A 26,441-nucleotide genomic window follows, 5' to 3' on the forward strand; every position below is an offset into this window, starting at 1 on the left:
TGAAATGCAGTTTTCAAATAGTTTGCACAGCATGTTAAATTACTAGCATTTATGGTAAACACTAATGTGTTCCTGATATGTCCTTGAGTCTCAGCTCACTCAGTGAAAGTCATTCTAGATAACAGGATTGGCATCAACGTACTTGAAAAACAGTTCAAATGGTCGGAGAGCTTACCTGTGGACGTGGGTGTCCTTTAACAATACACTGAAGCACGAGTGTGTCTCCTTCTTTGATGGTGTAGATTCTTTCACTGATGTTATCATCCTTGACATTGCACGCTGCACCTGAGTGTACTATCTGGGCATTGGCTCGAGCTGAGTGATCGCATGGACACACACACACACACACACACACACACACACACACACACACACACACACACACACAAAGAAAAAAGAAACAGGGAGAGAAACCATATCACACAGTTAGTATCATCTCTGCAGCACAAATAAAGGGAAGTGCATTGTGGGTGAATGTATAATTCTGGTGCCAGTATCAATGAGGAAGAAAAATAAAAACATCCTTCATAACCACAACATGTGTCAGTTTTTAATAAGAAATGTAGACATCCATCAGAAAATTTTAAATTTTGATTTCCATGAACTATTACCTAGCATCCTGACATCCCATTGGCTAGGAGAGACCTCTGTGTGGAGCTAGATAGGTGTCTATGCAGCGTCCTCGTCATTCGGCCCTCGACCCATGAGGTGTTCTGATAGTTTTACGTAAATATATTAACTTTTAGAGTATTCACTATGGACCCCAAGGAAGTGACGGAGAAAAGAGGAAAAGAAAAGACAAAGAAAAGAGTTTTTTTGTCTGTACTAACAAATCAAGAGATGATAGAAAAGCCTGAAAAAGGGATGCGTTTGGTTGATCTCACCAAAGAATATGGCCGTAATGCATCTACAATCACCACGTTATTAAAACAAAAGGACGTTTAAGGAGTTTAAGGCATCGTGTGGGTGGTTGGAGAAGTTCAGAAGGAGGACTGGAATTCACTCTGTTCATGGTGGGGCAAGAGGGCATGAACCAAAGAGGGCAAAAAACAATGGGGACAGCAGTTAAAAGGTAAATGACCGACATTTTTATTCTTTACTCTATTCTTTGTTTTTTACGTTATGCACAACTCTCATTTATCGTGTAATAATCTAATCGTAACATGTATTTGTTACATGTTTTGATGCATTTTTATGCTTTATAAAACATTCATGTTGGAATTTTTGGGGGGCTTGGAACCAATTAGGGCATTTGCATGGAAAACACGTCTCTATTTACAAAATTTCTTCCGGAACCAATTAATTTTGTAAGTAGAGGTACCACTGTATTTTGAAAGCATTTGACATTTGTTTTCTGAAGTGTTATCTTTGTTTTACGGGGAACTCAAAATGTGACTGTAAGTGTTGATCGGTGTACAGTGTACGAACAAACAAAAGTTTAGTCATCAGAACCACTGGTGAACTGGAATTAATTGGTTTGCGCGTCATCAGTTTTCTCTGGTGTCTGGCCTGCGACGGCTGTTTTGTTATTTGTTTGCTGTCAGCCACATCGGTCCGCATTCATTGTTTTAATCGTCAAAATCCTTAAAACAGGTTGGCAGAAGATAAGGCAAGGAATGCACCAACAAGCAAAGTCCAGGAAATGAGCAAAACCACAGAGAAGCCCAAGAACTCTGAAGAGTAAAATGAGTAGATGACAGTCTGGTAGCGAACTGAGCTTAAATAGGGTGGAGCTTAAATTTGGAGGTGGAAAGAAGGTGACTGCAGCAACACAGGTGACAGGAATGAGTGGAATGGATTTAGGAAAAAGACAGCAGGTGGGGAAATTGGAACTGGGGCTGTGACATGTACATTATTTTGATTGAATTACGAAACATGGGTCAAACAAATAAGAAGAAGATCAACTTCATTAAATGGTCACATTTTAGATTTAACTCTTTTAGCCTAATTCAACAGTCAGTTGACTTTGAAAGGAAAGTTAAGGAGTTCAGTGATCTGAGGATTTCTAAAAAGAGAAGACCTGATAACCAATAATTAGGTGTAAAATTGGTGTGTGTATATATACATCTTATTTCAAATTATTATATTGAATTTAATCTTACATAATTAGCCTAAGGCCATGACTCAGTTCTGTTCAGCAGCACTTAACAAAAGTCCTTCATGTAACAGAATTACAGAAACCACAGATGACATGCTGATAGGTATTTGGAATAGCAATGACTACAATGTTTGACTGGGTTGACTTATTAGGAGTGCTAGCTTGAAGCAAGTTTCCTCACATGGATTAACCTCCTTTATGATGAGGTGAGACACAACGGGGCAGAGAACAGACACAAAGAAAAACAGCTGGGGAGGAGGAAAATGACAGAGAAAAATGAGTGGGACAAGGTATCACAATAATTTGATCAGCACTGATTCATGGAGAGAACATATTTCCACAGTGCTCTACAACTGTCATTATTGAAAAGACAGGGAGGATGTTGGTAGCCTGTTCACCATAAGATTGAACTCAAGCAGACAGGAATGAAAAGAGCATGCTGTCCAGTCAGGAATCAGAATAAGTTCAAAATAAAAGAAGCTTCAGATTCATTTTCTGAATGTTCTCTTATATGGAACAAATTCTTGCTGAAGGGCATTGGGACACAGCCAGTGTGTCTGTTCATCTGCTCATAAAAAATGTTTCCCTTTACAATGAAAGAATTTATCTCATTCAAGAAAGACTAAAAAGGCAAAAGGCAAAAAGAAAATACTTGGTCAAAGTTACAAATATGAAGAGATTGAAAGCTTGTGCCATTGGCACTAGCCGAGCCAGAGGACTTCAACTCTTTTAATTCAACCATTTAAAAAAAAATAACACACATTTCATCATAATTTACATGAAATGGGTTATCACACACACACACACACACACACACACACACACACACACACACACACACACACACACACACACAAGGGAGCTGCACGGTATAATTATAGTCTTCATATGATGGACACTGAACAGATCCACTGGGGCAGTTGGGGGTTAAATGCCTTGCTGTAGGGGCATCGAGAATAGTTGCAGTGGGACGTAAGATCAAATCTTATTTGTGTTCCATACCCACATTTTCCCAGTGAACTAACTTTTGCCTTTTTTTTTTTTTAAGTAGCAAGGAAACAATAACCTCTAGGTTAGTTTCCCCGTTGCAAATCTCTACCAATGAATCAATAAAATGAAACTCTTGAAATGATCCAAGTATTAAACACGATATGCAGAGCAACAGCAAGAGAAGTACTAACTCAGTAAGATGCAGAGTTGATATAAATGGTTAATAATTGTCTCCTTGCAGCTTATTGGTGTGTCTGCAGTAGTTTGCCTCTCCAGAGGAGGAGTGAGGTCGGAGAAAGAGGCTCCTCTGTCTGCTCTCGCCTCTGGCAGCTTGGCTGCTTCAGCTGTCTGATCAACTACAGAAAGGGAGGCTGGGAGAGAAGGCAAAAATAAAGGCAAGAGAGGGGAGATAGGGAGAGAGGCAGGAAACACTGGATGAGGTTAAACAAAAAAAAAATAAAAAATGGAGCGGCAGGAAACAGAAAGAGGGAAAACATGAGGGGGAAAACCAGCAATGCTGAAGCAGGGACAAGTGGAGCAAGGCAAAGTGTCAAAAACTGTGACCAGGAAGTAAGGACAAAGAGCAAAATGCTAGGAATTTCATCAGGTCCTTTAAAAGAGACTGACTGAAAATATATCGGCAATAGAAATAGATGTCTGTGATCATTTAAAAGAGAAAGAAGTAGACAAATGTCATGGACCAGCCTGAATGAGTAGTGAGTCATGACACTCTAAACCTAACTTCTAATCCCCTAACGTAATGATAGTACGGTGATTTTCGGATTTGGGTCGTGATCCAGTTTTATATTATCAACAAAAAAACTAGATCCAAGGAAAAGAAGCAAACTAGTTCAAGGATCAATTATCTAAATAAGGCCATGGGGCTTCAGCAGAAGGAGAGCACACAAGACTAAACTCTGAGGTCCATCAATTCAGTTAGTGTGGCAAGCAATCATCAGTCATAGAAAGATGTCTGATCTTCTGACAGCAATCTATCTGACTCTGATCATTCATTTATCAAAACTGTTCAGGGAGACGCTGAAGGAAAATGTTGTCCATGCAGTATCGGAAACTTTCTCAGACATTCAATGCACATTAGTTGTAAGTGAAACATAAGTATTGGCAAATGCCTTGCCTGATTAATTGATTTGTCACCGCCTGCCATGTTTGTTTTTGTTGAAGCGACAGGACATCTCTCACCAAAACTAATGATGAGACAGGAGAGCTGGTGTCAGACCGAAGTGGCAGCTTGACGGAGTGCTGAGCAGTGTGTGCGTGGTTATGGCTCAAAGAAGGAGTGTGTGCTGAAATGTGTTTACATGCATGCACTGGTCAACGTCAGTATGTGTGTGTGTGTGTGTTAGTTTACAACAGTTCTATATATTATGTTGTGTTGTATCTTTCCAGTGGAATCACATGGTCATGATTCCTGTCGAGAAATGAAGTCACGCAAAACAGTTACTTTATAAGAACTGCTCACGCATGATGATGAGATCTGTCTCAGTTCTCATTGTTCACAGGAGATGATTGACTTTCCCTTCTTTACAAGGAGGAAAGGAAAGGAAAGGAAAGGAAAGGAAAGGAAAGGACAGAAGAATTGGGTGGTGGATTACTGACAGAAAAGTCAGACTTTATCGATTAACTGCAAAAGAGGGAAGTGTTCATCCGACCCAAAAAAAAGAGCAATCATACACACACATAGAAACACACTGGCACACAAAACCTCATGGCAGCAGCATTTTATCAGGATTTCTCTCTGCAGACAGGATGAAGAAAGATCAAATGGTTTATGTCATGACCTCGTGCTTTTCATTTTGGCTCGATTGGACCTTGAGATATAAAAACCTGTCAGGGACATTGATTTAACTTTTGACCTGACCGTTAAATGGCCATTACACCTGAAAGGACTAATCTTCAGTGACCTTTTAGGTGCTTTCAATCAACTGTAAATTGCTATTTCCTAGCATACATATAGGTAAAAAAGAATATAAATACATTTTTGACTTTTTCATTTTAAATTTATCAGTGTTAATTTAAATCCATTTAAATATTTCACTCTACTATAACATAATTACCTGACTCAAACTGGTGTTACATTTTCCACACAAACATGTCTTTAACTAGTCTTGAAGTTACTTGCAAACTTCCAAACCTAAGTATCAAGGCAACTGATACTGCATATGCTGGATTTGCATTTGTCCTTGAAAAATAGAGTAAAATGGGTCATTCAAGACATTGTTCAGGGGAAGAGTTCTTTGGTTATACAGTTACTGAAAGAGGGGAAACCCTGTAAAGAAGTGCAGAAAATGATAGGCTGGAAGCTAAAATGATATCAAACACTTTAAAATGGAAGCTAAAGCCAGAAAAGTGAGGAAGAAAAAGAAAAACGACAATTCAAGTGACTGGAGAATAAACAAAATGACAAAGGATCAACCAATGATCAGCTCCAGGAGGACCAAAGATCTAACTGCCTGGCAGTTCAAACCTCAGCATCCTTCTACCACTATATTCACATTTTGTGGACTGATGAAAGTCAGATTGTTCTTTTTGTGTCTAAGGGCCACAGGCAGTTTCTCAGATGACCTCCAAACACTGAATTCAAGCCACAGTAAACAGTGAAGACGGTGAAGCATCGTGATATGGACATGTCTGGTGTACTAAGGTGTTGGTCAACATTCAAACAATGCACTGGCCAGCACAATCCCTGGACTTTAATCATGTAGAACATTTTTGGGTTGCCATAAAAAAGGGTGTTAATGAGGCAAAATGAAGAAAAAAGTATTATCAAATTCAATTAATTTTTCCACTTTTCTTGCTTTGAAATAGAATGTGTGCATTTGTATGCATTAAAATGAATTCATTGGAAGAATTGTGAGGTTTACTCACCTTTTAAACACAAAGCTATTATTATGACCATAGCCATACATTCAATTGTATTCTATACAACTGAATACTCTTGTAGACATTTTTTTTTCCACTCCAGGTATTCTCAAAGGATAATGAAGAAAGAGATGATGAGCCTATAATTACCAAAATCCCAATTTTTGCATGAGCATTCCACAACTGAGATCCAGCTACAGTATTTAACCTCACCATAAATTGAGACAGATGCTTCAACATGACAACAATTACTTTTGCTATTATCTATTCAAACATGTGTCACAAATGAAACAGTATATTTTGTGTTAGTTTCAGATGTTAGCAGAACTACTAACATATTTGCAGTGAAATAATTAATATTTTGTGCCAATGACTAATCTGTACGTTTATGTAAAAAAAAAATCTGAATATTGAATTATTGAATGGTAATATTGAATATTACCATATTAATTATTTTATTATCTTAAACTGAAGGCAGAATGCTACCTTGCCATTGAGGTGATGAGCCACACACACTTCAAGCTTTCATTAGAATAATGATGAAAGTGGTTAAATATAGATTGTTATTTCTGCTTTCCAATTCCAGATTCTACTCTTTTCAGTGTGACCCACCGCAAAGTGGTAAATGGTAGTTAAAGAGCTGTGATATCATTTATCCGAATTGATCAATTAGTGAGCTGACATTTCCAGTTTTTCAGTCCTCGTGAATGCTCATGCTCTTTTCATGCTCATCGTAAGGCAAATCACGAATCTCATTTTTCCAAAGTGTGAAATAATTTTCTTTAAATGTGGCATATGCGCAGAATGCAAGGAGGGAAGTGAAAGAATGGAAAAAAAGAGAAAATTCAAATCTGCATTTACATCCTCAGATAATACCAATGTCCAGAATTTTAAAATATGATAAATCTTTCATGTTATTTCTTGTAATTTTCTAGCATGAAAATATCTCTGAATAATGAATGTCACACCTGCATCACCTCTATGTCTGTTTCTACTTCATATTGTACATATCTATGTTCCTGTCTTTTTCTTTGGATGTGAATTATCATGGATTTGACAGTTCATATGATAGTCAGCAGTGCTGACTCCATAAAGACAGAGTCAACAACAAGAGCCTTGATTTATATGTTTTATCCATACCAATGCAAGACTTTCTCAGGATCATGAAATTGGTGTGTCAGGGCTTGTTTGATGATGTGTGATACATGCTGTGATACCCAGCATACATCTGTGCTGACTCTGCTTGTGAGTGAGTGACTTTGTGTTTTCCTACACAATAGCTAAAAAGAGACGACAAGATCAACAAAGATGTCAGACGACAAGACGAACTAGTAAAGGGGGATTATTAACGAGCAGAGGCTGGATTGGAAGGGCAGAGATAGAGAAACATTAAAAAAAAAAATCTAATGAAAAGTGAGAGAATAGAGAAACTGAAATGAGGAGTGAGCGAAGGAGAGAAAAAAAACTGTTTCCTTGCAGCGTTCTTAATAACCAAGGACAGTGAGTGTTCTCTTTGAAATAAAGACGACTGGCAGGCACAGAGCATGCAATCTTTGAGAAAAAGGAGGTAAGATGAAAGAAAAAAATGCTCCACCTTGTTCAGCCAGTTTTTCTAAACGTAACTGATCTCACATTGCTTCTAAAAGCAATTGGATATTTTATGATACTTTTCAACATACCAATATGTTTCCTGGGAATCACCTCACTATGGTCACTCTGAAATATCCTTGGCACTTCACAAACCCAGAAATTTAAACTAAATAAAGGTGGTGTTGACGCGTCTCTAAGTCTTCAAATCCCTCACTTATTATAAGAAATACATAATGCTGAGGTCTTCAATTGGATAAACAGGAATAATGTAATATGCGGACAAAATTATTTTAGTATTGTGACATGCGACACAAAGAGAAAAGACAAGTCACAGGTTGGGAACAAGATTATGCATATTGTGACTACTGGATTAATGTGAAGTGACCTGGGGTTTGTAGGTCATGGTCAAACATGATTCCTGCATAAGGGTATACTTGACACATTTGAGGTTTACCAGGATGAAAAGATAATGGAAGGAGAGGAAAAATCATACACGGAGATGAAAACACCTTAGATCTCCAGTGCAGGGGAGGACAACAAGAGACCAAGGAGTGTGAAGGGGAGTAAGGGAAGGACAGAGAAGAGGAAAAAAAAATAAAGAAATGTGTGTTTGGTATTCACTTTGTGTGAGCTCCATTCACAAAGGCTGTCACACCCAATGCACTCTGAGGTAAAAGAACACAACAGCAGTTTATTTCACAGAACCTTGGAGCATTTCAGGAGAATAACGTACATACTCTGCAAATTTCTTTGCATCTTGCAATGTTCATCTGAACAAGTGGGTCTTTAAAAATGATAAAGCATCCAATGAAAATTTATTTAATCTTAGCAAGATTGATTATGTGTGAAAAATGTCCTGCATTGTTGGATAATAATAAACTTTTTAGTTTGGAAGGTATATTACTATTAGGTCTCAAGAGTCACTCTACAATCTTGACATGCAGTGTTTAGAGAAATTAATCACCTTGTTCAACACAAATTGGTCCCAGAGTGTCTGGTTCAAACAGCATAACAATGCCAAAACAAAAAGAAAAATGACCACTGATCACATTTTAGGCAATTTTAGTTTTATTAGCTGCTTGGTGACAGTCAGCAATTGGTCATGTACAAGTCAGGTATGAGTAGTCACGGTGTCGGTCCTTAGGCTAGTTTAATGAGGAGGGTTGCATCAAGAGGACATCCAGCATATGAGCCCTGTCAAATCAACAATTTGTTTGGAAACAATCTAATGGTGGTGACACCTAATAAAGAGTTTCCAAAAGAAGATGGAGACTATATGCATAGTGAGAGGGAAATATTATTTTCCTCTGGAGAACCAAAGATAGGGCTGTGGGGTAGATGATTAGATATAAAATGATCTTTCTCCCAGTTTTATTATTCAAAAATAAATAGTACCTGTAATACTATCAAAATATTTTATTTTATGCATTATTTATGTGTGAAAAATTTTATCAGCCAAATCAAAGATGTCCTGGTTATACGCCCCTGTTGTTAACATACCTTCCTCTTCAAATGAATAGAAAGTTGTATCCAAATGTTAGACTGGTTCTCTATATCATCATCACAAAGACATTACTGATATTGAATTTGTCAATGTAGAAGAAACAAGATCCTCAATTGCCTCCAATTTTTCACTGAACATTATGTGTCAGTGTGCTTTCAGAGTTTTAGATGGACACATTGATATCTTGAGTACAGTTTAAAGTGTTTGGACAAAGTCATACACACAGCCAATTTGCACTCACAAACACACCACTGAGTGGAGCACTGTGCTGCATAAAGCAATAGCTTTCTGCCCGAGGAACACATCATGTAAATTTCTTTGACTAATTAAAACAGTTATGAGGATATCAGCTGGACAAATTCATTTTCGGTCCTATGTCTACTGATGTGACTTAAATGTCTCGAATAACAATAGATCTTTAGAACATTACTGTTACATAGACATGAAACCACCAAGAAGGAGCTGCGCACTACTCTAGCTCCCACTGCATGCTTACAGGCCCCTTGTATGTGTGTGTGTGTGTGTGTGTGTGTGTGTGTGTGTGTGTGTGTGTGTGTGTGTGTGTGTGTGTGTGTGTGTGTGTTCACAGCCTGAACAGTATACAGTATATGCGTGCGACTGATTAACAGATTACTAGAGTGTGCTGTTAATTCCCCTCAGGGGATTAAAACAGTATATGAAATAAAAATAAAACAACTTATTTTATATCGTCTTTCATGACTTCTCTTAATGAATAAATAATTTAGTTAGGGTTGATTAATTGACTTTGTGATGTGCATCCCCCTCTGTTGTCATGACCACAGGGCCGGGTTTGTGACAACATAAAAAGGAATACTAGTACATACACAACTGTAGCAAATTAAAATGTCAACACAGAATATTTATATAAATATGTATATAAATATTAAAACTACTGCACAGGTAAAATATGCTCACACACACTGCTGAGATGCTGTCAAGCTATTCAGTTCAGCATGTGGATATGATTATCACAGTGAGAAACTCTACACAAAACTCATGCTTGTATGAAGTACTGCCTCTACATGGAAGGTCACTACTTTGCCACACTTGGATGATAACCTTCATGACTTTCAGTTTCAGGACCTGTTTGAACCCAAACAATCTCCTCTACATTCTAACTAAAACACACCAACCAAACTGTGGAAGAAAAGTTAAAAAAAAAACAAAAAACGATAAGCCTGAATACAACTGATAAAATAAGCTTGACACATCGTCTATGCTTTGCTTCAAACTTAAATTGTGTGATTCTGTTGCATATCCTAACTTCTGGAATTGATAAAGACATGCTATCCTCTGTCAGTACCCTCTATGAACATACACTCATGACACCACTGGAGTTTATGCTCTCTATTGATCTTTGAGTGCAGCAGCAAAACACAACATTTGATGGAAGCACCACAGATTCACAAGTCATGCCTCTCTGTGCAAACTTTTTTGAGTGAATAATAAAGAATTTGCTTTTTCAACATCATCATTCTCACTAACTTCTGGGTATCTCAAAGTAATACATGGATCTCAGATGGTAAGAAAATACAATGAGAGCAAAGTGAAAACGGAGGAGTGAGTAACAACTAGACAGGTGCAGCTAATGTTTTGTTTTTCTTTTTTTTTAACTTGTGTCCTTGTGTGTATGTTTTTTTGCATTTGTGTGGCATATGCTGCACAAACCACCTTAGGTGTAACATATGGTTATTCTAGTCAATGTACCTCTCTGGAGCAGGGTGAGCATGATGAGAAGAGACAGAGAAACATTTCTCTACTCTAGCTTTGTTGATTACACCGTGATGGAGGGAAGAGGAAAGATAACAGTAAGTCACAAGACAGGAAACAAAACACCCTTATGGCTGGGAGGAATATGAGGAGAACAGCACTCCATTTAGGAGGAGAGAGAGTTGTCAAGGTAAGGCGGGGAGGCATGGAGGTCACGTTCTCTATCTCACTGCCTGACTGCCAGTCTGACCTTATTGTACTCAACCGTAATGCCCCAACTTACCTTGATAGAGCAGACAAACACATATCTAGTGTGCCAAATAACAAGAAGCACCCTTGACACACATTGGCAGAGGATATGATCATATATATATATATATATATATATATATATATATTAGACTGCATCTCTAGGAAAACTGGATCAGAGCAGCAAACACTTATGGTCAGTTCAGGTGAAGGGGTAAGAAGAAAGGAGCTACTAACAAAGGGTGTGTGTGTGTGTGTGTGTGTGTGTGTGTGTATGTGTGCGTGCATACTGCAGATGTGCGTAGAAAAAGATTCTCACAAGAGGGAAGAAGAGGTATTCTATCCATTTTAACAGTCAAGCCAATAAAGTGACTGGAAATGGAAAACTGAACCTGACAGAGAAAGGGAAACAGACAAAGAGTTACAGACACAGACATGATGAGGCAGGCAAAGGGAAGGAACACAAATGAGAATATCGCACAGTAGCGCACTAGTGTGAACTGTGTAGTGTGGGAGTTCAGGAAAGTAAAAAAGGATAAAGCCACAACATGAAATATTCAGGATTTTGATGAATTTAAAGAGATGTTATTTAAGTTATCCTTATTGAGAGAGAAAAAGACAAAAAAAGAAAAATCTCTGTACTACAAAGGGCATGTCTACACATGTCCTAAAGGCAATAACAAAAAAAAAGAAAGAACAAAGAAAATTCAAAAGTTAAAAGCTTTTCAATCGCATTAAACACAATTTCAAACCTTTGGTACCGTGTTTAGAAAGCTGAGTTCATTTATTTTATTGCATTTAACACAACTACTTTTGAAATATAACTTAAGCACAAATGACCATGGAAGAAAAAATAAAAACAGCAATCCTTCAATAGTAAAATGCGCAACTTAATTTCATCATTGTTGTGCATGATAATGGACAATAAGAGTGGGTAGCCCCGCGGACTGAATGGGAGAGATAAAACAAAATTATTGACTTCAAAACCTAAACGGGACCCACTGTGAGCTAGTCAAACTTTGGATATTAATAACCTCGCTCAGTATCAATTTAACCAGCTGATAAATTGCACTTCATTAACATTTCACACTCAACCATTTTAAGCAGCTGTCTGGATTTAATGAAGTTCTTGCTTATAAAACAACATCAACCCAACACCAAAGTGTCATTTTCTACCTGCTGGATATAATATGTTCAGAAAAGTCTAAATGGATGGATGATGGATGGATGCAGGATGGATGGAAACCATTCCTGTACTCCCTTCATTTCTTTGTGACGAGGTATTATATACGTGTTTAAACTCATAGATTTTTACAGATGTATGGCAAAGTGGTGAACATGGACTGCTCGTCAAAACGAAGACCTTGCAGAAGAATCCATGTCCACACACACACACACACACACACACACACACACACACACGCACGCACACACACACACACACTTTACTTCTGTAAACAGAAGTACGGTTGCCTCACATTCAGTCTTCAAGGATTAATAAGACCTGGATGAATGAAAGTCTACACAAACATGTTGACATCATGATGGAGCAGTTGGGTATGTGGCCACGTATGGCGCAAATAAAAAGATCCAGGCAGATCTGGAATTTTTTTGCTGAAAAACTGTCTGCAGAATGTGGAGATCAGTGGTGAACCTCATATATAAGAAAGATACATCCTAAGGACAAAGGCAATGAAAGAACAAATATTAATTGAATCTTTAAATTCTTTAAAGATTTAAATGACATACCAATACAAATATAAACAGTGTCTACTTTTCCCTGACAGCTGCTTGATTGACCTCCTCTCCCATTCTCCACTCCACCTAATGTTCTATTTGCAGGAGAATGTGACAAATCCTCTCTGTCACTGCTGATATTAATATATAGTTATTATGTACACCAAGACAAGCTGATTATTTATTGAGTGAGTAAAACTTTCATTAGCTAAAACCATCATAAAAGATTAATAAGGCAATTATTGCATTTTATTCTCAATAACTCTTCAAATATGAAGAGAAGAGCAGAGAATTCTTCTGAGGGAAAGATTACACATGGAGTGGAGATCTGGATATTTAAAGAGGGAATTAATGAATACAAAAATACCATGAAAATGGTCAATGGAGAGTAATTTTGTACATCCACCACAAAATGTTAACACATTTTCATTGCATAACAAAGATGACAAACAATAAGAAACATACAGTATATGGAGGAGTTTTCATGTTTGTCAGAAAGAGATTCTCATTCTCTCTCTCTGTGTTGTCTTTGCACATCTATTCACCATTTTTTTGCTTTTCTATATATGTTTAAGCATGCTTTTGTATCCCAAAATTTAACTGTCTCAGGACTTTGTGAGTGGATGTGGAGTGCGGCACCTTAGCACATTTATTCACTCTTTTTTTCTTTTTTTGCTCGTATGTTCACGTTTCACGTTACCTACAGTTACATTGCAGTTACATTCGGTAGTTTGTGGGGCGTTTGCAGGGATTAGGAGGCAATATAGTAGCCCCAAGATGGGCAACCAAAGAGGAAAAAGCCGCACTCGAAAAGCTCACTCGCTAGCACGGGATAAGGCTCTCACCGACTGTCAGCCACTCTGTGATGGGAGTGTGTTTAGCGGCGGGAGAGAAGGTCGGATATGACAGCGTTAAGAAAGGCTCCCGAATGGTCGAAGGATATCTAGGAGATATTTCTAGGAGACATTTCTAGGAGACATTTCTAGGAGATATTACTAGCTGATATTACTAGGAGATATTTCTAGAAGATATTTCTAGAAGATATTTCTAGAAGATATTTCTAGAAGATATTTCTAGAAGATATTTCTAGGAGATATTTCTAGGAGATATTTCTAGGAGATATTTCTAGGAGATATTTCTAGGAGATATTTCTAGGAGATATTTCTAGGAGATATTTCTAGGTGATATTTCTAGATGAAATTGAAAAAGTGCATCAGGTAGTTGTGAGTGGTGTGGCGATTAAGGGCACCTTCATCTCCGTCCTCCCCCTGGCTACCCCTGCTAGAAAGATGATCATATCGAACGCACCAGAGCCGGTGGTTACAGTTTCTTAGGCGGCTTTGGCGGCCCCCGGCGCTGCGGCCCGGGCCCCACCACACCACCACCCCACCTCCTCATAAATTTGGCTTTTATGAATAAAACAATTTTTAAAAAAATAAATCTTTCCCTCTCTCCTTTTCTTTCCCTTTCTCTGTCTCCTTCTCTCCCTTTGTCTCTTCATAAACACACACACACACACACACACACACACACACACATTTCGCATCATAAGGCCTTCAAGCACTCTGTTATTATCCCATGCCTCTGTAGTTTCACTCAGGGTTTCAAAAAGAACTGGGGGGGGGGTAAGACTATGGAAGCTTTTGAAGTCTCCTCTCCACTGTTTTGTCAATGAGCTTTGACAAGAGTGGAGAAGGGCTGATGAGAACCAGAGGAGATGTCTTATAATTAGTTGTACAAAAAAGAGAACAACACCAAGAAGGCTTTCTGATAGACCTGAGACCTGTGTCTGTGTGTGCTTGACTGTGATGTTGATAACAGACACATAAGAGGGTACAGTACAGTACATTGAACTGTAGCCATTCCTTTTTACTCGTTGAAGTAAGCAGGTCTATTCAATGCAAGTCATTCCAATGATCCATCCAACCACTTTCTTGCAGACGAGACTTGTCCTCAGCAGCATCTCCACCTTGCGAGTCATGGGTTGGCTGGAGCGTATCCCAGCTGGCTAATGGCAATAGGCGGGTTACGCCCCGGGTAAGACACCTGCTCATCGCCGGGCACACATAGATTAACAGCCTGTCCCACAACCAAACACACCTGTGGACAATTAGGTGTTACCACTTCACCTAAGCTGCATGTTTTTGGAGGTGGGACGAATCTGGCAAACCTGGAGAGAGCCCAAAACATACAAACTCCACATAGGAAGGAATTCAATCTGTGCCACTGCACCACCCATTCCAATAATCAGTTTATGTGCAGGATCTGATCAAATCAGACTGATTTGCAAATTTGATTCAAAGAGCACTGACACAGACATGTTGCACTGCTACCATTAGAGTGTTGACTTTTAACAAACTGAAAGCTTAAAATTCTAAAATAGGGGCAGCAAATGTTGTCGTTCGTATACATTTTTTATGTATCGTAACACAATATTCTTGAGGTGTGAGCTGTGATTAGTGCACACTGCTTATCTCCATGTTGATAGTGCAGCTGCACAAGCTTACGGCTTTGGGTTCAGCTGGTGTTCATGCAAAACAGACACCAGTGGCTATTGTAGTGACAGTTGGTCTCACAATGTTTGAACACTTGTGAATCACTGAGGCATGGAGGACAATCGCATGGCAGGATTGTGTAAAGTTTGGCTGCATAGCTGGGCCGCTGTATGTGCATCACTATTAAACTGTCTTGGTTTCTAATGTTGCACATTTAGCAGGCTATATACTTTTTATCTTTAATCTGGGGTTTGACCAAATTAAATCTGTGGCACTGACCACAGGCCTAAAAAAGCTTATCAGCTGATGTTATATATCAATAGGTTTTACATTTTTACATGACTTATGAGCAGTAGACAGTGCTCACAATTACAATTATGAAATTTTTATTTATGGATATTTTTGGCAGATGAGTTGCCAGGTGTGAGTATAAAAAAAAAGAGAATGTATGAGCTCTTTAGACTAACCTTCAACTCCTGCTCCATATCTGAGCTCAGCTGCATGCTGTCGGTGTAGTGATACCAATATATAATCAGGTGTGACTATGTGTGATTAAACAAAGATGCCAAATATTCATTCCAGCCAAATATCACTGGTTGGCGTCCCAACTTAATCCATCTGTTAAAGCCTAAACTCCTCTATTAAATAGTAGTATCTGAAGGAGGGCAGGAGGTGGAAATCAATTAGCTCATCCGCTACAGCAGACAATAATAGGCAGTTGAAACATCACATAATGTCCTACTTCAAATTATTAATGTAGCGTTACAAATTTTACAAATTTAAATTTTATGACAAAGCTCAGATAAATTTCACTGTCATGTGTTTGTTAAAATGAGTTCTCAAAAAAGAAGCAGAACATTTCTGCAACCATTTTATACATCATATTATGACATCAATAAAATTTTTATTTGTCAGTTTTATTCTAATTATGTAAATAACATCCCCATGTGTGCTAAGCAAAAAGTCAGTAGAGGTTCAGTCATACTATATTTAATATCAGTCACTTTGCAGCGAAATGAACAGGCAGGAGATATACAGTATTAAGTGCACTAACAATGAATTACTTCTCTGCAGTAGGACTGAGATTAGTGATAATAGGATATGAAACCAATTATTTATAAAGCATGAGAAACGATTATGTGATTGCTCAAGTATGTAGGAGGTATAGTGGAGCCAAAAGGTTTCCCTCAACATTCACCTTACGTAGTAACTCAACTGTATGTACAGCAACAGAAAAATTCAGCTCTTACCAACTATTCTGTGACATCTGAAAAGACTGCAGCACAATTTAGGTCATTGGAGAAAAATCTGAGAAACATGTCGCAATGACAAAACATGACATTTCATAATGTACACACACACACACACACACACACACACACACACACACACACACACACACACACACACACACCACATTGTAGAGAAAATCCCAGCTAGGTGCTGACTGAGTCTCATCTCAACCAGAAGAACGATTGAAACACAGTGATACAAAAAGTAAAGGAACTTAAAAAGGAGAAATGCCCAAAACACACGTAAAAAAAAAAAAGACTTCAAACTGTGAATGTGAAAAAAAAATGTCATGTAACAAACCTCAGAGAAAGAGAGAGCCAAGAAGACAACGAGGACAAGGGGAATAGAGAAAGCAGAAGCAGGGAGCGAACAATGTGCTGTCACTGAGTTAAATGCCACCCGGCCTGTCACATATCTCTACAATATTAATTACACTCTGCCACAGTTCTGAATAATGGAACAGCCCTATTTAACCAGACTGAATAATTTAGAAGCTGCTTGGCCTAGTGTATATAACAGGATCGATCAGCACCAAGCAGAGGTAATGAATTTCCAAAGCTAACGTCAAGGAGGAAGGTTGAGTTCACCTGCACTCAGAGTTAAAGCCCATCCAGAGGACCTGTGTGTGTGTGTGTGTGTGTGTGTGTGTGTGTGTGTGTGTGTGTGTGCATACACACGTTTGAGCACAGTAGCGTGAAGTTATTCCTTTGTGTTTATTTACAGCTGCATTATATGTACTTAAGAACCGACTCCCCCGAGAAGTCTTTGTGTGCACTCGCTTTTTAACTTGCACTTAACGGCTGGGAAGTATTTTTGCATATGTATTAGAACAGAGAACAAATAATTTGTGGCACCAGTTCTTAGGAGGAAATGAGAAATAATAATGAGCAAAAACAATTCAAGTACGATGACACTCCCTGATTAATTTTATGCCTTGGAAACAAATCCAGTTTTAGCTTTGACTGTCACGGTAGGCTGCTTGAGTGAAAAACTCATTTATGTCATTTTCTGCTTATAAAGTTCATATCATTTATCATATCAACAAACACAAACTTCTCAATGATAGTTCAGGAAATAATGTGTCAGTGTTAAGTTGATTTGGGTTTAGCAACACAATTTTACATTCATGATGTGTGGGAGAAACACATTTATTAACCATAACAAAGCACTTATCTCCCACCACAAAGACTATGGGGGGCATCAGAATGTGTTGCGTCCATTGTGTGTATATTGTATGTGTGGGTGTGTGTGGGTAAGTCTGTGTATGGCATGTTTTCAAAGTACCATTAAACAGAGGTAAATCTTTTTTGTGTGCAATAACAGAGTACGAAACCTACTCCAGGAAAAAACTATTTTGATTGAAATATGGCCTTTCGTTGAAATGCTGCACTCACAGCAAACAGTGTTCAACAAAACCTTTTTTTTATAAATCTCTAGAAGACAGAGAAATTAATTTTTGTCAAGAGGCACACTATTTATTGTTGTAGGTTGAAAGTGAAAACTTAGCATTTAAAAATACACAGTTTATAAATATGTCACTGAATAAAATTTTGAATGGTTTAGAAAAACTACAATAAAATTACAGTAAGACAATCACATCTATATGTTGGTTGCAGTTATATCCATTTGCCTTATTTGAAATGTATGTTCCTATCACACCTACATGCATGCAAAGAAGAACATGATAATCTATCCAAAGGACTTTAAGTGATTCATCTAACTAGGGGATTTACACTGTAATATGTTCAACTGTCTTCAAGAAGATGTAATTTTCCACTATTTCCTATAACCCGTTAAAGTTAAAGTCTTTGAAAATGGAATGTTAAGTCTGATTTACTGGTGTTCCAGGGTGCTGTCGTCATGGGTCAGAACAGGCAGACCAGAAAAAAAAAAAAAAACACAGACTGACTCTCCATCACTGAGAAACAAGAAGCAATAACCATTTAGGGGTGAAAATATGGCATGTGGGGTGTTTTCTGCACTTGATATTGGAGATCCACTGTGATACCAAAACCCCATCAATGCAAAGGAGAAGCATTTATGGATTTAACAAAAAAAAAAAAGTTGCTTCTCAGGATAAACAAGTTTTGTGGAAACAAACAAAATGCTGTGTTTGGGTTGATAACTCTTAAACAAAGATGTTTTCTGAAGAAAAATAAGTGAAAAGCTATTCCACAATAAAATCTACACTAAATGCGCACAATATGGTGCAACATAGTTGTTTATTTCAGAAGTATACATCAAAGTAAATTGCAGTTATTAAATATATGATGTTTCTTCAAGACAAGTAATGAATTAAAGGCATTGACAGACGATGCCATCCTTAAAACTGGCATTAAATTAGTAAATGTTTTTTTGTGTCGCTGCAGCGAGCATCAACAAATTACATAGTGACAAATGACCCAGAATGCCTTACTGTCAATCTCCACTGAACAACAATTATGAGTAAATTTTGGAAATCACTTGCCCTCTTAGGGAACACTTCAATCACTCTGTTTTAGGTTGTCATAAATCAACACACAATGAAATTAAACTTAATACTCCAGATAAAATCCAAAATGAAGCATTACATCCCTACTCTTGTCCCTAACCGGCTGAGGAACAGTACCAGTGTATCATGGATGGATTGAGGATTTGATGCAGTATGAGAAAATCAGAGTTCATTCTTCACAACTTGCGCACTCATCACATATACCCCATGATGAATGAGTGCTGCTCTCATTCCTCAGGCTCCACCTGACCTGCATCAACAATATTTAGTCCAGTGGGACATACACTAAGTAGTTGAAGGGGGAGAAACCTTGTCACTATCTTTATTAAGTTTTTCAATTTTAAATGCCTAAAAATTTGGAAAATGATAGGATAACTAGCATTGCATGTGAGATGTTCGGTCAAAGGTTCATAATGGCAATTTACATCACTTTTTGCCATATATATACAGTATATATGGATAGTACAGTGGTTAAGTCAACTGACTTGAATGCAGGGGGTCACCACTATCCAGCCAACTTACTCGAATGCAGGGGGCGTGGTTTGGAATGCAGGAGGGCGTGACTTCAAATGCTAGTCATGGCAAAAACTATCCGGTGAGTGTTCCAACATCCGTAACAGAATACTGCTATCACAACTAGAGATCGATGAAATACTACAACAATGCTCCACAAGGAGGAACCAGGTCAGCGTGGGGATATCATCTCCCCCCCCCCCCCCCCACAATGCGAGATTGGGTACTAAGCCAAAAGAGACAGCCTCAACACAAGAACACAAGAACTGCTGACCTAAGAAGCAAGATAATGACCCAACTAGAAACCTGGAGACTCTGACAAATAATGAAGCTGAGTTGTCAAGTACCTTCAGACGATCCGCTAGAAGCTGTGAATTCTGCAAAAAGAACCACCCCAACATTGAACATAACTGGGACCAACAAGCTGATCCACAGTACAGCAACAGTAATCCTTGAGATGCTGGGATCAATACGGGGCCTAACAAGCAATACCCTCCATGGATGAGACGGTCAGAGTCCAAGATAAAGGTGACACAGAGAGAAGTCAGCCAGCTAGCTGAGCTGCAGAAAAGGAACATAGTGAATATAGGCATGTGGTGGGAAGTGGGATCCTGTTCCCAGGATCCTGTACCCAGGAAATACAACAAAGTTTCCATACCTGAAGCACTCGAACCTGCCAGAGACTAAAAGCTCTGACTACCCGACTGAAGAGATACACCAAGGAGATAGAGGCCAGGAGAATAAACAAGACCATCTCCACTCAGGGAAAAAGGTGTACTCTCAGTGGCAGGGAAATAACAGCAGCTGGTCAGACCCACCAAGAGCTGAGGTGGAGAAATACTGGAAGGGCATATGGGAATGACACAACACCGATGCCCAGTGGCTATTGGCGCTGAGAGTTGGTCAGCACCGGGCCCTGATATGATCCATACATACTGGCTATAGAAGCTGACACCACTCCATGGGCGCCTAGCAGCACAGATGAACCAGCTGCTAAGGGATGGGACGCACCCAGAATGATTGACTGAAGACAAGACAGTCCTGATCATGAAAGACCCATAGAAGGGATCCCCCCCATCCAACTACCAGCCAATCTCCTGACTCTGTACATCAGGGAAGCTTCTGTCAGGCATCTAAGGCGGATAAGAGGAGTAGGCACATGGATCAATGTATGAGCTGGGAACGGAAAGACGTTGGTAGTAACACCAGGGGAGCCAAGCACCAGCTACTGGTGGACAGAGCAGTACACAGAGACTGTAAGAACAGGCAGACCAACCTGTACACTGCCTGGGTAGACTACCAGAAAGCCTACGACTCAATGCCACACACGTGGATACTGGAATGTCTGGAACTGTATAAGACCAACAGGACACTAAGAGCCTTCATCAAGCTGTATGCCAGGAATGAGCAAGAAATCGACTCACTGATCCACACCACCAGGGGATCAGTGAGTCGGGATGTCATAGGGATGTCATTTTCATTTGTTTGATGATCAGGGCAGACAGATGACTCTTGAGACAATGGTTGAAGTTCATGGCACTTTACTTAACAGAGCTCTGGGTCATTTTCAAATACATCAAACATCCGTTCATGTGGTATGAGAAGGCCAAGTTCTAATCTCAAGACAGTGGTTTATATACTATCCAAGACAGTCATGACGTCACATGACTTCTTTGCAAGAATGCAATTACTGGTAGATTCAAATGGGTAGTCTTGGAAACAGGTGGTGAATGCATAATAACCTCAAGGTCCATAAACTACATCCTCAAAGGCTAAGAAATGGAGCTTATTTAGCAGGTGTCGAGAAAAGTCAAGATGATTAGAACTAAAGGGGTTGACCTAACAGGGGGCAGGATAGGAGACATCAAGGACAGCTACAAATACCTTGAAATCCCACAGGTTAATGGCAGTCATGAGGAGACCACAAGGAAGTCATCCACAGCCATATATCTCCAGAGAGTAAGGCAAGTCCTGAGAAGTCAGCTAAATGGTAAGAACAAGGTCCGAGCCATCAACATGTATGCACTGCCTGTCATCAGATACCCTGCTGGGATCATAAGCTGGCCAAAGGAGGAGATAGAAGACACAGATATCAAGACTAGAAAGCTCTTCCATCATGCGTGGAGGGTTTCACCCCAAGTCCAGCACCCTGAGGCTGTACACTAAGCGCAAAGAGGGAGGCCGAGGACTAGTGAGCATCAGGGCCACTGTCCAGGAAGAAGCATTGAAAAACCAAGAGTACATCAGGAAGATGGCCCCAAAAGATGAACTGCTTAGTGAATGCCTTAGACAGCAGAAACCTGATAAGAGGAAGGAGGAGGAGGACGAGACAACATGGAGGACACGGCATTATTTATTATATATATATAAAATAAAATGTCCCTCTCACCCTTGTGGGGTGGTATCTGTGTCATCCTCAAGCTCGGGTCCTCTACCAGAGGCCTGGGAGTCTGAGGGTTCTGTCAGTATCTTAGCTGCTCCTAGGACTGCGCTCTTCTGGATTGAGGCTTCAGATGTTGTTCCAGGAATCTGCTGGAGCCACTCTTCCAGTTTGGGGGTCAGTACCCGAAGTGCTCCTACTACCACAGGCACCACATTAACCTTGACGTTCCACATCTGTTCCAGCTGTTCTTTCAACCCTTGACACTTCTCAATCTTCTTGTGTTCTTTCTTCCTGATGTTGGCGTCAGCTGGAATCGCCACATCTATCACCACTGCTCTCTTCTGCTCTTTGTCCATCACCACCATGTCCGGTTTGTTAGCCAGCAGCTGTTTGTCAGTCTGGAAGCTGAAGTCCCACAGGATCTTAGCCTTGTCGTTCTCAACCACCTTATGTGGTATGTCCCATTGGGATTTGGGTACTTCTAGTCCATACTGGGTACAGATGTTCCTGTACACAATCACAGCTACTTGGTTGTGCATTTCCATGTATGCTGAGCTGGCGAGCATCTTACACCCTGACTCTTGGGCTTCTTTACATAGCCAGCACCTTGGGTCAGATCTACTGTGGTAGGTATTGGCCTGTATTGCTCTTCTACTTAGGGCCTGTTCTTGTGCTGCCATGATCAGTGTCTCTGTGCTGTCTGTCAGTCCAGCTTTATTCAGCCATTGGTAAAATTATATATTATATATATATATATATAATATACTGTAAATACATATACATACATATCAATACATATCATGGCACACACTGGTCACACCAACAGTGCAACTGGGCAGAAATTGAGAAAATTAAATGAAAAGTGTTGAATTTATGATCAATTATTTGCATAAGCCTGACAATGTGTTGCTTTCCTGAAAAGATTGAAGGAGTAACAGCATTGTCTTTACAGTGATTTCACGTTCAAAAGGTACATGTCTCTGTGTGTAAGTGTGTAGGTAATAAAGCCATGTGCAACGTGCACATGTGAGTCTCTGTGTGTGGGTCGGATAGTTATTCTGCTGGGCACTGCAACACACAATTAATCACCCCTGCCATCATTCCCTCCCTGGGAAATGGATATAAGCAAAAAAGTTAAGAGACTTAATTCATAAATAAATCACACAGAAAATAATAGTTGTTTGTGCTGCCTGCAATAGCAAACTGGGCTGCTAGCCAAGAAGTGAGAAGATTTACTCGCATATGGTGCGTATGCTGGATAAAGAAAGATCTATGAAAACATTTAGACTACCAGTGGCTATTTAACAACAGTCAAAAGAAAAAAACAGCAATGAATGAGGGGAGCAAAAGTTAGAAGAAAGGAGGAAGAGTAAGATGGAGAACAGAGGCAGAATGAGACTTTTAATCTTAGGTTACATAGGGCAGCAGATTAAGTCAAGTTCTTTGTATTTCACATTTTGCACAACAGGGATTTGGATTAGTTTTAGTAAGAGTGTTTTATACTAGACTGCACTAGACTATACTATACTGTAACAAGCTGTTTGAACATAACCAGGTGTGGTTAGTAGAAGAGGCGCTGAACATGGCACAGACTGATTAATAGGCACCATTGTCACCGCTTTAATTTTTAAACACACTTACTCTGAAGACATGCTTAACATGCCATGAAATGATTAAATATTCACATGCAAGTTTTGCCACCCATCCCTACAGGCACTGAGCCATAGCCTACAGTTATTACACCTCTACATTTTCTCACTCCCTTCCGTTTTCTCCTGGACTCTGTTTCATACTCTCCCATAATCAGCTCATTCCCCATCTCGGTTTCTCTCGCAACTCATCTGGAAAACGCAACCATCACTGAGGTCATTGTCTCTAAATGAATGGTCATTACGTTTGGGATAAAATGCACTTCTGAGCACTGCTCAAAGCCACAATATTATCTGCCTGCCTCAGCCATTAAAACTGGAGAAGGTGGAATTGATACAGAATGATGATGCATAATGCCTCAGCAGCTAAAAATTCATCCACCGACATTCAGTACTTGCAAATTATATAATGATCATTTCCATTTGAAGCCCATCCACATTCTTGAATCAACATTTGTTAGTGCTCCAATAGATCCATGATATCTTTTCAAAAACTCTTATTTTGACACCTTTGACAAAAAAATGGAATGGTGTTAAATGTCCTATTTAAATTTACATTTCCTGTTGGTGAACAAAATAAAAAGGTCTTCTGGTTTTAACTGCACTATATTTATCGCTCTACATATAAGTCAGCAACATCATTTCTTTTCCTGGTTTTACACTTTACTATAAAAGTTACATTTAAACACACTAATGCACATGCATTTGGTATGTGTCGTATCTATCCATATCGCCCTCTGGAGCCTGACTTTTACCCAATGACATTCTTTTTTATTAGTGCACTTGGCTTCTGATAAAGTCCCTCTCTAAGTGTTAATTAGCTGAGTTGCTTTGCTTCAACTGAATAAGGTCAAGAAAACAATGACAAAACCATCACGTTTCCTCAACAGCGGATCGTAGGAGCAGTTAGCGTGATAGTACAAGCTCTACATTTCATTGGATGAATCCATTTCTTTTACATGAATAGAAACAGAAAAGGGTATCAGAAACTTGCATTAGGTGCTTCTTGAAAGGACCAGTTCATGTTCCAACATTTTCTTGCTTAGACCTGGTTAGACTGATATTGTTAGACTCTTGGCTGCGGATACAATAACAAGTATAGATTAATAAAAAGCTGCGCTCTCATTCTTTGGAAAGATAAAGCCACGATTATTGTTCCTGATGTTATTATCAACTACTGTATCTTTTTCCAACTCTTTAGGATTCAATAGAGGACTAATTGTCTCACCAATATAGGATAATGCCGACATCAACATGGGCTAGTATTTTTAAAGATATTAATTTAGATTGTTACCTCATTCCTAGAGACCATTGTGCAAGTCGTGTCTCATTCCAATTAATATGATCCCTGTCACAACAAAATAAGAACCCAAAACACATATTTTCCAACAATATAGGGATATCCGAGGTTTCAAATTTTTGCTTGATTGAGTGAGCAACATGCTTCAGTTAGCTTTACCAACACTCACTGAAATAACGGCCTGCGTTGCTACGGTAATTAACTTGTGATCGTCAAAGTCACAGAGACAAGAGGCAAATGACTTTCACACAGAGATCACTCAGCAGACAAATGGATTAATTAACTTGGACTTACTTTTACCATGAAAGCCATATAATTTCCCCTGCTCATGGCAAACAAAGCTTTATCGCCAGCAGCTCACATTTTAGTTTTACAGCTTATTTCTCTGTGTGTGTGTGTGTGTGTGTGTGTGTGTGTGTGTGTGTGTGTGTGTGTGTGTGTGTGTGTGTGTGTGTGTGTGTGTGTGTGTGTGTTACCACAAACTGTCACAAACATTATATGGGGAAGGAGCTGCTCTTTAACTATGTTTGTATTAGCTCCTTTTTTTTTTTGTCAAAAAGAAATTTGGGATATACTGTAAACACAAAGAATGATGACATATTAATGATCTATTCCATCTTTGTTTCTGCTGCACCCAAGTGGCCAAAAAAGGACAGAATGTGCAAAAGAAAAGTTTGAAAAATAATATTTCTTTAATTACATTTAACTGAACCCGATGGATGTCTGTGCTTGTTTGAGCCATAGGTTCTGGATTTTTGTTCTTTGCACTTTTCTGTGTGTATAAACAGAATAATGAGGCTATTGGAGCCACAGAAAACACCAGGGCACCACCTGTTCTCATTCAATACTCCTAGCTCGTTCCTCTATGGTTTGTCCCGCTGAAATAATCCTGCTGGAACATCACAGGTAATATAATATTCACTTTATAGAAATGGAAAATGAGTGGATGTGTTTGTGTGTGTGTGTACCTGATGAGCACTTTCAATATTACTAAAATGATCATAATAAAATTATATAGACATAGTCCAACATCTGGCATGTACTCGGTTAATAGTTAATGATACAGATGTTGCTGTTTGTAGTGCTTTATCAGAATCTCTGAGAAAGTTGGAGGATTACAGTATCATCAAGTTTTAAACTAAGGGTTTTCCTATAGGAACTAATCCAGAGATATGGTAAATGTTAGCAGTAACTGATAAAAGAAGGAAGCAGTCATTTAAGTAATTATATAACAGCTTTATAAATTACTAACAGGTTTTAATACTTGTTAAAAAAAAAAAAAGCTTAAAGCACAACGAAGAAATGCAAGACCTCAAACTCTTCAAGAGAGATTAGTCGAATTTAAGACAGCCAGCCGGGAAGACAGCACATCTTTACACGACCTTGTCAACTCCTGCCGATTCTGATAATAGCTGCGCTGTCATCTGTTCTTTGCACCTCCCCTGTGGTTTGCTTAACATCAGTCCCAGGTCAACTCTGAGCAGCGTGAGACGACAGTAAAAGGAAAATCAAAGACAATTTGCTGTGATCGACATTTG

At 39.0% G+C, this 26,441-nt stretch overlaps 1 protein-coding gene across 11 annotated transcripts in view; it reads right to left on the reverse strand.

The window, feature by feature from the left end:
• The window catches only part of LOC137593845 (MAM domain-containing glycosylphosphatidylinositol anchor protein 1), a 159,270-nt gene that overhangs the window by 115,067 nt on the left and 17,762 nt on the right, over positions 1-26,441 (reverse strand). For all 11 annotated transcript variants that reach the window (XR_011035173.1, XR_011035172.1, XR_011035169.1 and 8 more), the window contains exon 3: positions 176-315. Coding sequence is in view for 6 of the 11 variants with exons in the window: in XM_068312965.1 (XP_068169066.1) it covers positions 176-315 (140 nt within the window). In the remaining 5 variants the exon portion in view is untranslated. The remainder of the gene's footprint in view (positions 1-175; positions 316-26,441) is intronic.

Source organism: Antennarius striatus, chromosome 1, assembly GCF_040054535.1.
Source record: "Antennarius striatus isolate MH-2024 chromosome 1, ASM4005453v1, whole genome shotgun sequence".
NCBI classification, from domain to species: Eukaryota; Metazoa; Chordata; class Actinopteri; order Lophiiformes; family Antennariidae; genus Antennarius; species Antennarius striatus.